This window comes from Papio anubis, chromosome X (assembly GCF_008728515.1).
Source record: "Papio anubis isolate 15944 chromosome X, Panubis1.0, whole genome shotgun sequence".
NCBI classification, from domain to species: domain Eukaryota; kingdom Metazoa; phylum Chordata; class Mammalia; order Primates; family Cercopithecidae; genus Papio; species Papio anubis.
In genome coordinates, this window is record NC_044996.1 from 97,171,317 (window position 1) to 97,185,818 (window position 14,502).

At 44.3% G+C, this 14,502-nt stretch overlaps 2 protein-coding genes across 4 annotated transcripts in view; one reads left to right on the plus strand and one right to left on the minus strand.

Annotated features, from left to right (window-relative positions):
• LOC116272089 (putative protein SSX8) overlaps positions 1 to 14,502 on the minus strand; it is a 54,922-nt gene that overhangs the window by 37,608 nt on the left and 2,812 nt on the right. Inside the window, exons 3-8 of one of the 2 annotated variants that reach the window (XM_031660926.1) lie at positions 14,194 to 14,308; positions 13,393 to 13,488; positions 11,502 to 11,551; positions 9,394 to 9,529; positions 6,908 to 7,012; positions 5,854 to 6,444 (exon numbers count right to left, since the gene is read on the minus strand). In XM_031660926.1, the coding sequence (XP_031516786.1) occupies positions 6,912 to 7,012; positions 9,394 to 9,529; positions 11,502 to 11,551; positions 13,393 to 13,488; positions 14,194 to 14,308 (498 nt within the window). In that variant the 3' untranslated portion in view covers positions 5,854 to 6,444; positions 6,908 to 6,911. Of the gene's footprint in view, positions 1 to 5,853; positions 6,445 to 6,907; positions 7,013 to 9,393; positions 9,530 to 11,501; positions 11,552 to 13,392; positions 13,489 to 14,193; positions 14,309 to 14,502 lie in introns of those variants that run through there. The other variant, XM_031660927.1, reaches the window with a different exon arrangement.
• LOC100998162 (putative protein SSX8) overlaps positions 1 to 14,502 on the plus strand; it is a 148,850-nt gene that overhangs the window by 10,488 nt on the left and 123,860 nt on the right. The gene's annotated exons all lie outside the window — the stretch shown is intronic.

Below are 14,502 nucleotides of genomic sequence, written 5' to 3' on the forward strand. Positions count from 1 at the left end.
TTTAGGGATTTGTCTCTATAATTTATTTTGACTTTGACACAATCAACCAGTATGATGTGTTTAAAGGTTGCCCCGCCCCCTGACAAGGTGAGTATTACACTGAATTTAAAAATTCATTCTAAACTGGGCATGGTGGCTCATGTCTGTAATCCTAACACTTTGGGAGGCCGAGGTGGGTGGACCACCTGGGGTGAGGAGTTCAAGTCCAGCCTGGCTAACATGGTGAAACCCCATCTCTACAAAAACTACAAAATTAGTTGGGCCTCGTGGTGGATGCCTGTAATCCCAGCTACTTGGGAGGCTGAGGAAGGAAAATCGCTTTAACTCAGGAGACAGAGGTTGCAGTGAGCCGAGATCACACCATTGCACTCCAGCCTGGGCAACAAGAGAGAAACTCTGTCCCGAAAAAAAAAATTATCCTATTATAATCTTGATAATTGCTTTGCTGTGCATCTTACTATGGACTTGTTGGATATCTAGGTGGCTATAAAGTACCCAGAGAAAGATATAAACAGCAGTGGAGATAATTAGAAAATTAAAATGTTACTGTAAAAGAATAACAAAAAGGGGAAATTGTAGGGTAACTACACATAAAATTGAGATTTTCCTGTGGCCAAAAGGGAAGAAGAGACCTTTCCCCATTTCCCTTTCCCTAGAGCATTTCCTTCAGAAAACTTGTATTTGTAAATTCTTCCTCTGATCTGTAAGCCTCTGGCCGCCCTAGAACCCAGGAATGTCTCGAACTTGAACTCCAGGCCGCAAGTGATCCTCCAGCCTCAGCCTCCCAAAATGTTGGGATTACAAGTGTAAGCCACCACACCCATCCCCTAGGAATGTCTTTTTTGAGGGCCTTGGAACCATCTCTTTGAAATGTGAATGTCGAGGAAGATGATGTCCCTGTCTCCCTGTCAGCAGGGGAGTCTAGCCTAGGTGCCTTGCTCCAAGCTGTAAGACCTGCTTATCATTGAGATATGAATTTTATTTTTCCTTCAGATAAGGGCAATTAACTAGCACAGATGGGTACTCCAATTACTTGGTGAACTTAGGACTTGCCTGGGAGTATTTAGTTTTCACTCTTGCCTGCTGCTGTACAATCAGGCCAATTAGCTACATGCCTGGACTTTCTGGTTTTGGCTACCACTCTTTTGATAGCTTGTTTTGCTTTGTTTTGTTTTGTTTTTCAGATGGAGTCTTGCTCTGTTGCCCAGGCTGAAGTGTGGTGGTGGAATCTCAGCTCACTGCAACCTCTGCCTTCCAGGGCCAAGCAATTCTCCTGCCTCAGCCTCCCGAGTAGCTGAGATTACAGGAACATGCCACCATGCTGGGCTAATTTTTGTATTTTTAGTAGAGATGGGGTTTCACCATGCTCACCAGGCTAGTCTCGAACTCCTGACCTCATGATCTTCCTGCCTTGGCCTCCAAAAGTGATGGGATTACAGGCATGAGCCACCACACCTGGCCTCTACGACCACTTTTGGATTGTATGAAACACTACACTTCAAAGTGTGGGATCCGGCTTTCCAGACAGCTGCCAAAGGGGCAGATGATGCAATCTAGAAGTGTAGGGGAGCTTGTGCCTGTGGGGTAAATTTTGACCAATAATTAAAAAAAAGCCATGAGTGAGAGCCAGGTACCTAAATTCCCTCTCCTCTCCTCTCCCCATGCACCATTCCAAGTATGGTTTCTCAGTATAGTCTGTCTAGAGGTGTCCTGTGTGGCCCATAGCCTGTTTCCTTGGGAACCTGAGCTAAAACAATGGGAATTCACACACTTGAAGACAGTGTTAAGCGTTGTCGAGGACCCAGATCTGGGCAGAGGAAAATTATCCCAGTAAGGAAAAGGACAATTTGAGGAATTGGAATAGAGAAAAGGACTAGAAGAACCAGTAGTAGAATAGCTTATGGGTAGTACTTTTGGAGAAAAAGGCAGTTCTGGTGATTTTTGCAGTGACCTACTCAGCTCTGTAAAATGTATACTTCCTTTATTTCCATCAGTCTCCCCTATGAAATCTTCCATAAATTATCCTTTTATTACTATCCACTGCCTGTGCAGTGAATTTTCTTTTTTTCTTTTTCTTTTCATTTAGAGATAGAATTTCTGTCCACCAGACTGAAATGCAATGGTGCCACTTTGGCTCACTGCAATCTCCACCTCCCGAGTTCAAGTGATCCTGCCGCCTCTGCTGCCCTAGTAGCTGGGACCACAGGCATGCACCACCAATGCCTGGCTATTTTTTTTTTTTTTTGTATTTTTATTAGAGATGGGGTTTCACCATCTTGGCCAGGCTGGTCTCAAAATCCTGACCTCAGGTTATCCACACGCCTCGGCCTCCCTAAGTGCTGAGTTTACAGGTGTGAGCCACCACACCCAGCCTGTCAGTTTTCTTTTGAAGAATAAAACAGATTGAGTCTTGTGCCAAAATTCAGGGGAAGCTGCACCCAGACAGGTAGCAAAATATTATATACATAAAATAATAGATAGGGCTTCTACATAACAATCTTATCCATTTAGAAACCAAATTGAGAAAAATTACACTCATATTGTGACAAAAATACATACAATATCTAAAACAAATGATTGGAGTAAGATAGCAGATAGATCCTGTGCCCCACTCAACATTCCATCTAACTGGGAAGAAAATGTTTTCAAGGGTCAATTCTTAACAGTAGAGGAAAATAAGAAAACATGTCAGTGGTCCACCAGATATATGGAGGTATTCTTGGGAGATAGAGTAGGTGGGATCAGACTGATAGAGAAAGCCAAGGAGACAAGACCATAGCTTAAATCAATGTAGGCAAGAGATGCTGTTTGTTTTTTGAGACAGAGACTTACTCTGTCGCCCAGGCTGGAGTGCAGTGGCATGATCTCGGCTCACTGCATGCTCTGTCTCCTGGGTTCAAGTGATTCTCCTGCCTCAGCCCCTGCAGTAACTGAAATTCACAGGTGCCCACCACCACGGCCGGCTAATTTTTGTATTTTTAGTAGAGACAGGAGTTTTGCAATGTAGGCCAGGCTGGTCTCGAATTCCTGACCTCAAGTGATCTGCCTTCCTTGGCCTCCCAAAGTGCTGGGATTACAGCGTGAGTCACTGCGTCCGGCCAGGAGATGTTCTTTGTAACAAAGCTTCTGAAAACTCCAAACCCAGAATCAGAAAAACATGGAGTGAGAAAGGGCCTTAGGATAGTCATCAGGTAGGTTAATTTCAAAGTTCATTTGAAACATCTGAATCAGCCAGATTCCCCTCCAACACCACACTCAGATTGGCTGGCAGTAGCCACTTTTGCCTCTAAGATGATACTCTGATAATTGTACATTAAAGAAAGTGAAGGCCTGGTGAGGTGGCTTATACTTGTCATCCCAGCACTTTGGGAGGCTGAGGCAGGAGGATTGCCTGAAGCCAGTACATAGAGACCAGCCTGGGCAACATAGTGGGATCCCGTCTCTATAGAAAATACAAATACTAGCTGGGTGTGGTGGTGTGTGCCTGTAGTCCCAGCTAGTTCGGAAGCTGAACTGGGAGAATCTGTTGAGCCTGGGAGATTGAAGCTGCAGTGTGCTGAAACTGCAGAACTGTGCTCCAGCCTGGGAGACAGAGTGTGATCTTGTCTCAAAACAAACAAACAAACAAAACCACAAAAAACCAAAAAAGTAATGCATCACTGGGTGCGTTGGCTCACGCCTGTAATCCCAACACTGGGATGCTGAGGCCAGCAGATCGTCAGGTCAGGAGATCATCCTGGCCGACACAGTGAAACCCCGTTTCTACTAAAAATACAAAAAATTAGCTGGGCATGGTGGCAGGCCCCTGTATTCCCGGCCATTCGGGAGGCTGAGGCAGGAGAATCGCTTGAACTTGGTAGGAAGAGGTTGCAGTGAGCTGAGATATCGCCACTGCACTCCAGCCTGGGTGACAGAGCAAGACTCTGTCTCAAAGGTAATGTATCAGGACTTGTGTATCTTCAGCCCTTCACAGAAATAATGAAGGAGAGAAACACATTTGTGGAGAGGGGACCACATTCACTCTTTATCTGTCCATGACAGACAGATAGTCGGGAGCTTTATATACCCAAGGAACCTACGGAAAAATGTTCCCTGTCATGACTCACAATCTTCCAGCCACCCTTCCTTGCACCTGTCTTGTGGGCTGGGGGACCCAGCTTATGGATCCCATCTTCCCAGGGAGAAAGAAAAATCAAATCCTTCAGTATCTCTTTTAGGGTATCCTCTCTGCTATTTGCATGGAGGATAAGGCACTCAAAATCTAGTAGCCAAATGTTACATTTGTGTAATACAGAGCCATGTTGGGATAAAACAGAATTTGTTTCCTCTGAGACACAGGTAGAGGTACATCCACACTGACCTGGGTGGCAGCCACCTCTTCCTGCAGTGCCAGGCAGGACATGCTCACAGATCTGGGGAACCTCTGCTGCTCCTGGAGCCCCACAACCTCCTTCCTGGCACCCTGTCCCTCTGGTGGCTGTGACAGCTCACACTTTGCCTTGGATCTCCCCTGCTTCTTTGCCTGACCCTCTTCTGCCCACACTGCATATCTCTGTCTCCCACTGTCCCCACTATGACCACGATTGCCTCTCCCTCCCTGCACTCTCCCTCTCTGAGGACTCGTTGTCTTGGGTAAATTAACCCACAGCCTCTACCTTGCGATTAGGGACAGAACCCTGGGCTTGTTCAATTCTCCCTCCCTCCATCACACACACTTGTCCTCCTTCATGTTTCTAGAGTCAGTGAGCTCCAAACTCAGCCCCTCCTGCACCTGCCAGCTGTAGAACCTGTGACAAGACACCTACCATCTGTCTGGGACTCCGTTTCTCATCTGTCGTATAGGCATAATGATGATAGTGTCCTCCTTCCAAGGCTGGGGAGAACCAGAAGGCCAAGGTGATGGGCTACGGATGGTCAAAACAGCTCCAATCCTGGGACTGGTGTTTCAAGTCTGTTGCGTGTGAATGGAGCTTTAATGTCTCCATTCACACACAATGGTTTGTTCTAAAATAGATTCCCCTCTGCCCTTTCCTTCCCCACAACTGTTTCCCCTCTGCACCGTGCAGTGGTACCTGTGAGAAAGAACTGTCCCATTCCCCAATCATCGTCCCCACCCCAGCCTCCAGACCCTTGGTTGGTGAGACCCTTGATGGGCAGTCTCATGCTTCTGTCCAGGGGAATTTCCCACCGTTGCTCCCCTGCATGGAGACTAAGCGGACTCTTCTATTCCCTGCCCATTACAGGGTCTACCGTGCAAATATCTTCCTCATTCCTCCACCTTCCCCAGATGATGATTTCATCTGTGTCTCCTCCCACATACTCCCAAATGGGCCGTCCCAGGCTTTGAACCCGAAAATCGTTCAGAGCGCAAAGGCCAAGATGCCCAATCATCTGCTGCAGAATCCTGCTCCAGGACTGAAGTGTATAGTCTCTATCAAAATAAAAACTAGAGGCCAGGCGCGGTGGCTCATGCCTGAATTCTAGCACTTTAGGAGGCCAAGGTGGGAGGATCGCTTGAGCCCAGAAGTTCAAGGGGGCATTGAGCTATGATCATGCCACTGCACTCCAGCCTAGAGAGAGCAAGACCCCATCCCTAGAAAAAACAAACAAACCAGCCAACAACTGGAAACATCCTCCTCTGGAATGGTGGTCAGGAACATCTGTCTGCCTTGTTCCCTGATGTCTCTCCAGCACCTAGAACAGCGCTCAGCAGGAGTACGCAGTCATTAGGGTTTTGTTGAATAAATGACTCCTTTGACGCAGCAATTCCACTTCTAAGAATCTTTTCTAAAGAAATATTCACACACGTGCATAGAGCTGTGTGCACAGTAATGAGAGGAGCAAACAACTGGGGAACGTTTGCAAATGTTTATTAACTGTCAGCGACTGATACAGGAAAATCGGATGAGGGAAGTACATGATGAACAGGAAACACAGTGAGGGGGGCTTGACCAGGACGCATGGCAATGGGAAAAGCAGATGGGAGATGCTTTCACTGGTACTTGGTGTGTGTGTGTGTGTGTGTGTGTGTGTGATGTGTAAATGCAGAGGAAAAAATCTGAAATTAAACACTCAGAACTGCCCTTAGTAGTCATATCTGGGGAGAAAGGAGGGTAGTGCTGTTCTATGCAGAGAATACCTGACAATACTTGCTTTCTGAGATAGGTGCATGGATACACAAACCGAAATATGCATTTAATATGTCTTGCTCAGCAATGAAAATGCTAGTATCTAACAGAATGGCATACTGTAAGAAAATACAATGGAAATGCTAACATCGAAGTCTTGGAACACTAAGAAAAATGACACTCAACTTTTCACTGTTGTGAACACTCGCTTTCACTTGCTATACAGCTGATGACAAGGGGTCCGCCGCCATGCCCATGTTCGTGAAAGGTCACCAAGGTCTGCTTCTCATCACGGGCATGTGTCATATCCCCGAGGCTAAGGCGAGAAGAGAGAAGGAAGGTAAGTGACAGTGAGTTCCCAATTCCCAGTAACTCAATCTCAACTCCTCCTGACCTGTAGAACCTGCACACTTCGATTCTGCCCTACCTCAGGACCTGCACACGCCTTCCATGGTTCCTCGAAGTGAACCATCTGCTCATGCCACAGTGACTTCCTCACCTGGTTTATCCATTCCTAGGCTAGAGGAAGATGTGGCCCACATATCAGGGCTGACGTGGGGTTTGGGAGTCCACAGCATCCTGCGTAGGAAGGATCACTGGATATACAGGATAGGGAGTAGAAAGAGCATGGGAAATCTCAGCATTCAGCCTCAATGATGTACCCCAGAAAATTATGAGAAGGGAATGATATGGGGAACAAGTGACAAGATGGGATACCGGTACGGTAACAGAACAGCACATCTGCAGGGATGTGGGGGATGAGCTGAAGGTTCACTTACGGAGTTACTCGTCATCTTCCTCAGGGTCGCTGATCTCTTCATAAATCACCAGCTGCTTTCTCTCACGCAGTCTGTGGGTCCAGGCATGTTTCCCTCTTTTGGGTCCTATGATGGAGAAGAGTTGGAAGATGAGGGTTGGGTAGGTTGGAGAGTGTTAGGCTCTTTTTTCTCAAAAACAGGAGATGCCTCCCCGCTCCCAAGTGCCCATGGGCCTTCTTTATCCAGTTTTTCACATTCTCTGGCTTAGAGAGGCTGAGACCTTAGACCCACACCAATACACACCAAATGCCAATTACAGTTTTAGCTTCTGGCTCCTTCCGTTGTGAGGTTTAGATTCCCAACATCTTCACTTACAGGAACATTCACCCATACCTCCTTTCATGCTGCATGTATTTGCTAAGGGCACACAGGCATACCTTGTTTTATGGCACATCGTTTTTATAGTGCTTCACAGATACTGCAATTTTCTGGGGGGAATTCTCACCAATTTTACACTTTTCCATTATTATTCTATCTGTTATGGTGATCTGTCATCAGTGAGCTTTGATGTTATTACTGCAATTGTTTTTTTGTTTCTTAGTCTTTTAAAATAATTTTTGTTTTTTATTCTTGTGGGTACATAGTAGGTGTTTATACTTATGGAGTATGTGAGATGTTTTGATACATGCATGCAATGCGTAATAATCACATCATGGAAAATAGGGTCTCCATCCTGTCAAGCAGTCATCCTTGTGTTACAAACAATCCAGTTACACCCTTTTAGTTATTTTAAAATGTACAATTAAGTTATTATTGACTATAGTCACGATGTTGTGTATAAATGTTTTGGGGGTACTAGGAACTGTGCCCACAGAAGATGACGAACGTAATCGATCAATGTTGTGTGTTCTGACTGCTCCAGCGATGAGCTGTTCCCCATCTCTCTTCCTTTTCTCGGGCCTACCTATTCCCTGAGACACAGCAATACTGAAATTAGGACAATTAGCAACCTTACAATGGCTGCTAAGTGTTCCAAAGAAAGGAAGAGTTGCATGTCTCTCACATTAAATCAGAAGCCAGAAATGGCTAAGCTGAGTGGGGAAGGCATGCTGAAAGCCAAGACAGGCTGAAAGCTAGGCCTCTTGCACCAAATAGCCAAGCTGTGTATGCAAATGAAAAGTTCTTGAAGGAAATAATAGTATACACTGCAAAGGAAAAGTTCTTGAAGGAAATAATAATACGAACACTCCAGTGAATAGAAGAATAAGAAAGCAAAACAGCCTTACTGCTGAAATAGAGAAATTTGAGTGATCAGGATACAAGATGAAACCAGCCACAACATTCCCTTAAGCCAAAGTCTAATTCAGAGCAACACCCAAACTCTCTTCAAGTCCATGAAAGCTGAGAGAGGTGAAGAAGCTGCAGAAGAAACGTGTGAAGCTAGCAGAGGTTGGTTCATGAGGTTTAAGGAAAGAAGCTGTCTCCATAACATAAAAGTGCAAGGAGAAGCAGCAAACCCTGATGGAGAGGCTGCAGCAAGTTATACAGAAGATCTAGCTAAGATCGCTGTTGAAGGTGGCTACACTAAACAACAGATTTTCAATATAGATAAAATAGCCTTTTTATTGGAAGAAGATGCCATCTAAAACTTTCACAGCTAGAGAGGATTCACTCCAACTTTGAAGGAAGTTCTAATGTGGGTAAATGCTATCCAATAGCATCACATACTACAGAGAAATCTTTCATGAAAGGGAGAGCTAATCGATGTGGCAAATTTCATTGTGTTCAAGAAACTGCCACAGCCACTCCATCCTCCAGCAACCACCACCTTGATCAGCCAGCAGCCATCAACACCGAGGCAAAACTCTCCACCAGCAAAAAGTTGTGACTCAATGAAGGCTCAGAAGATTGTTAGCACTTTTTAACAATGAATTATTTTAAAATTAAGGTATGTACATTTTTACACATAACGCTATTGCACATAGTAGAGTACACTATAGTGTAAACATAATGTTCTTAATGCACTGCGAAACAAATGGAAAACAATGTGTGTGACTCTCTTTATTGCAGTGGTCTGGAACCGAACCTGCAATATCTCTGAAGTACACCTGTATTGGGTATCAGGCATTGAGCTGAGTAAGATATGATCCCAGGTAATCACAGATAGAATTGCTTGAGCACCTTTCACATCATCAGGCCTTCTAGATTTAATTTAACGCCTCCAAACAATTTATGAACTATGATTCTTTATTTCCATCTTATGGACTAGGAATCTGGAACCGAGAAAATTTGGAAGACTTGCCCCAAGTCACGTGGTTTTTTTAATATGGATGACAACTCCAGTCTGTGTCTCTGGAAGTCATGTCTAACGTCTCATTTGGAGCTGGGCGAGCTCCTCAGCCCAGCCTGGACCAGGTTTGTCTGGGATCCACGTCACATACTCAGTCTACACACCTGAACATAGCCAGGGAAGCCAGAGGGCTTGTTCCCGAATTGATTCCTCTTACCAGATCTCTTGTTAATCTTCTCAGAGGTATTTGCTTTTCCCGGGGGGCACAGCTGTTTCCCATCGTTTTGTGGGTCAGATGCTTCTGGCACTCCCTTCGAATCATTTCCTTCCTCTGCTGGCTTCTTGGGTATGATCTTTATAATGTGAAGGTCACAGATAAACAGTATCAGTCACATTTCTATAGTGCTTTTGAGCTTACAAAGCGTCTTCACATGCATTACCTTAATCAATGTTCTCAACAATGGTGCCAGAGTTACACTTACCTAAATAAGAGAAACCTGGGAGATCAGAAGCAAAAGGAATGGCCTAAATGAATGGGGTTTCCAGGGCTAGAATGCTTATCTTCACACTCTTTTAAGACTGACACTGGTGCAAACATCAGAAATCTCCATGTCATTGAGAATGTGGTACACAGAAGCTTTGGAGAAAAATAGCATTCTAAGAATTCTCAAGGTCTACGAAAGGAAGAGCTTTTATAAGATATAAGGGATCCCATGTAAGCTTGTAGACAGCTGCTGGGAGAGTAAATGTAAAAACATAAGAGAGGGGACAAAACACTGCTGGGAAAGGTATTGTGGGGAGATGAATACAGGGAAGGGAGAGGGAAAGAAATGATTTGCTGAAATTAATCTAGGCAGCAAACAAAGCAGTACCAGATATGGCATAACACCCTACCGAGCCACCAACACTGAATGTGGAATTCAGTGAGGTGGTGCCCATACGAGTTCTGGTTACATTGGGATGTGTTACTGACTAACAATATTAAGCTGCTTTCTTCTTTTTTTGGAGGGGGACAAAGTCTCGCTGCGTCACCAGGCTAGAGTGCAGTAGTGCGATCTCGGCTCACTGCAATCTCCCCCTCCCTGTTCAAGCGATTCCCCTGCCTCAGCCTCCCGAGTAGCTGGGACTATAGGCAGATGCTACCACGCCCCACTAAGTTTCATATTTTTAGTAGAGACGAGGTTTCACCATGTTGGCCAGGATGGTCTCAATCTCTTGACCTCGTGATCTGCCCACCTCAGCCTCCTAAAGTGTTGGGATTACAGTCGTGAGCCACCACGCCTGGCCCTTAAGCTACCTTTTACTCAGCTTCCTCACTTATGAAATAGTAAATAATACATGGAAAACAGACTAAGGGAAAGTCCTCTCTGAGCTTGTAAAGATTGTTCAAATGTAATAATAATAACAATGAATACCTTTCTGGATCCTTCTTTGAATTCGTTCTCCACATTGGCAACCCAACTCCCAGATGCCTTTACCATCTAAACCAGAGTTGAATCTGCACTTCTGGAATCACTCATTCAGGGGCCTCTGAGGGATCCCCTGGGCTGGGACTGGGGCTTCCCAGATGCCCCAGGTACAGACAAGGCCCTCAAGGAGCTCAAGGAGGGGCCAACAGTCAAAGCGATTCCTAAGCCATGTGAGTGAGCGGCCTCGGTAATAGAGGAGGGGCCAGCTGCTCCTTCCCATTGTGAGAGTGGGTGTCTCAATGGAAGCACCAGCAGGCCTTATGGGGTAAAGCCCTAGTGAGCAACATCTGAACTTCATAAACAAATACAAATGTGAATGAGCTTTAAATGGCTTGGAGCTCTAGATTAGACTACCACTGCCACTGCACCTCAGGAAAATTCTTTAACATCTCTGTACCCTGATAGCCTCATTTTATTATTAATTTGCTGATAATTATGATCTATAACACGAACTACGATTCTTTACTTCCATTTCATGGACCAGGAATCTGGAGCTCAGAGAACTTAGAAGATTTGTGCCAACAACATGGATTTTATATGGACGACAACTGAGGTGTGTGATTCATTACTATTTGGAGATAATAACAGAAATGTCATAGAGGTCTTCTTATGGATTAAATTAATTAATCCACGTGAACTGCTTAAAAAAGTATCTGGCGACAGTATGAAAACAAAAGAAGTATTAAGGATCACAACTCTTAGTATTATCAAGCCGTTGATGCTACATCAGGTGTTGTGATAGACATGGGGAGAAGGAGGCAATGAGGGCATTTTTTATATGCTCCCACTGTTACCAGTGTTCACATCCGTGAAGGGACAAAGGTTCTCTAGTCCTTTAGATTTGAGAGATACTCACCTTCGGGATGATTCTCTGGAGCTTGCCAAAAGTCATCTGAGGACGTTCAACTGAAAGAGAATACATCAGCATTTTTCTTTGTTGGTAAAGATTTCCAAACTCTAGAGAGACTTCTGTTGCATCAGGGCATTCTGCAGCGGAGGGTTATGAGTCCACTCACTGTTGAGGAGTTATTTCAGATTTGTTTCTGAATTATGTTTAGTCATGGTTGGTGCATTTATCTGTGGCATCAATTCAGAATTTTCCATCTCGTGGTTTATCAAATGGGGGTTAAACCCCATCACAGTCTCATCTTATGTCATTACGTATCTTTTACTTTTCCCCAAATAATTAAATTGATTGGGAATCTGAACTGTATCCACTCAAGATGTGCAACAACTAAAAATCACTGTACACTTCAAATGGGTGAAGTGCACATACCATAAGTATGTCAATTAAGCTGTTAAATTTGTAATGAACCATGGATGATTTAGTCCTGTGGTTCTGAAATATTTTCAGTATAAAGACACTCCTTTAATGTCAAAAACTTGGCAGATGCTCAAGCACTGGATTTTCAGATCTCTTATAGTGATGAGGGAGATGGTAGATTCTGGCCTGTTTACTTGGGCAGTAATAGGTCTATTGGAGACAGTTTGGACATTCTGACCTTGTCTTATGATTGTATTGTCAGAGCAGAAGACCAAGTAAACACATATGTTCCCCTAATAGTCCTGAAGTGTACAAAGATCTCTACCCAAGAACCTGTCTTTTTTTCACCCTATGTTATCTTTGCTCACTGACAATTGGGAAAGCTCTCTGTGTTGGATGAGGGATCACTCTTTCAAACTCACTTCCAAGCTCATCACGGAGAATTAGGGTTGTTTGGGAATGAGAAGACTATTTGGTTTTAATAAAGTACAGAGAAACAGTGTTCTTTATTACACAATGTGTTCATCACCCTCTCTCTTAAGATATTTATCCAGTATCTACATGCTGTTAATGAAACAATCTGTGGAAGTTTTTGGCGGATCTACACTTTTAACATTTTCTGTTTTTTTCACTTTTAAAATTTTCTTAACTGTCCTTTGATTCATTAACAATGTTTAGCAAGAACAGCATGTCCTTTAAAAAGGAAATATTTCAAACACACAGAAAAGTATGGGGAATAATGTTGAGTTCAGTCCCATCTCAACATTACCCCATGACTATGTTAGATCTGATTTATTTATTCAGAATGTTAGAAACACTATAAACGGGCCGGGTGCAGAAGTTCACGGCTGTAATCCCAGCACTTTGGAGGCTGAGGCGGGTGGATCACCTGAGGTCAGGAGTTTGAGACCAGCCTGGCCAACATGGTGAAACCCTGTCTCTACTAAAAATACAAAAATTAGGTGGGCATGGTGGCGGGCGCCTGTAATCCCAGCTACTCAGGAGGTTGAGGCAGGAGAATCGCTTGAACCTGGGAGGCAGAGGTTGTAGTGGATTGAGACTATGCCGCTGCACTCCAGCCTGGGCGACAAGAGAGAATCTCCAGTCCAAAACAAAAACAAAAACAAAACAAAACACACTATCAACAAGTCACGGCTGAAGCTGTCTGTGCAGCACTCACCAATCCCTGCCCCTCTCCTTCTCCATTTACAGCCAGTCTCCTCAATTTGATGGCTTTTTATTCACATTTATGTTTTTATGCATTTACCATTAACTTATTATCCATGAAAATACATATTACTGTTTTGCATGTTTAAGAATTTTATGAATGGCCTCTGTAGTTAACTTTCTGTATTCAATTTTTTTTTTTCACTCAACTCAGATGTGTATGAGGGAACAAATGCCAGAGGATCTTTCCCAAGTAGCTGAGTTGAAAAGCAATTGGGCTTCAGGAGACCTTTCCAGCCACTTCCCATCTACTCACCCTGATTCCTGTGGTTACGGTCATTATCAGAATCATTCCCCTGGAAGTCTGTGGCCTGTTTATTATGCATGAAAGGTGGGAGAGTGACATTGAAACCTAGAAAGAAGCAAAATGTTTATTCCTTAAGACACAAACTTAGGCCTGACATGGTGGCTCATGTCTGTAGTATCAGCACTTTGGGAGGCTGAGGTGGGAAGATTGCTTGAGGCCAGGAGTTCAAGATGAGCCTGGGTAACATAGAGAGACTCCCATATCTACAAAATATAAAATAAAATTAGTTGGGCATGGTGACATGTGCCTGTAGGCTCAGCTAATCCATAGGCTGGGCAGAAGGATTGCTTAAGCCCAGGAGTTCGAGGCTGCATTGAGCTATGATTGCACTACTACACTCTAGCCTAGGTGACAGAGTGAGAGTCTGGCTCAAAAAAAAAAAAAAAAAAAAAAAAAAAAAAAAAAATTAAAAGAGAAAGAGAGAGAGAGAGAGAGAGAGAGCGCCAAGCCGAGAGGAGGAAGGTAGGGTGGGAGATGTGCTGTGATGCCACAGAGACAGTTGGGCTCATCAGAACAGACGCCTAAGGGAGAGAAAAGTGCAGGGTCCAGGTACAAGCTCCACCATGGTCAGTCCCTGCCCTCAGCCCTGACAGGATACAGAAGAGCAGAACACCCAGAAGCTGCCTTGCGATTTTTTCCTTCACAAAAGGAAAATGTGGGGTGCTTTCTGCAGCCTAAGAAGTAGCCTAGGCAGGAAAAGTGATGCTCATGTATCCCCCAGACTTGTCTGTTCCTAGAACTTTCTGTTACCTAGTTTAGTCATGGCCTCATAGTTTCTCTTCATGTACACATAGCTGATTTTCTCCGAGTATTTCATCTTTTCCCACTCTTTCTTAGAGAAGTACTTGGCAATATCATCGAAGGCCTACAAAAAAAAAAAAAAAAGAAAGAAAGAAAGAAAGGAATTTTGGCAGTGACTCAGCTAGGCATGTCTGCCATTCAGTTGGAGCTGCTTCCTTGTGCTGGATCTGGGAAGTGGGGATGATAAGCTGTCCTGGTTGATGCCATGGCTAACTCAGAGACCATGGGGGACCTACCCTAGCTTCTCCCATGGCACAC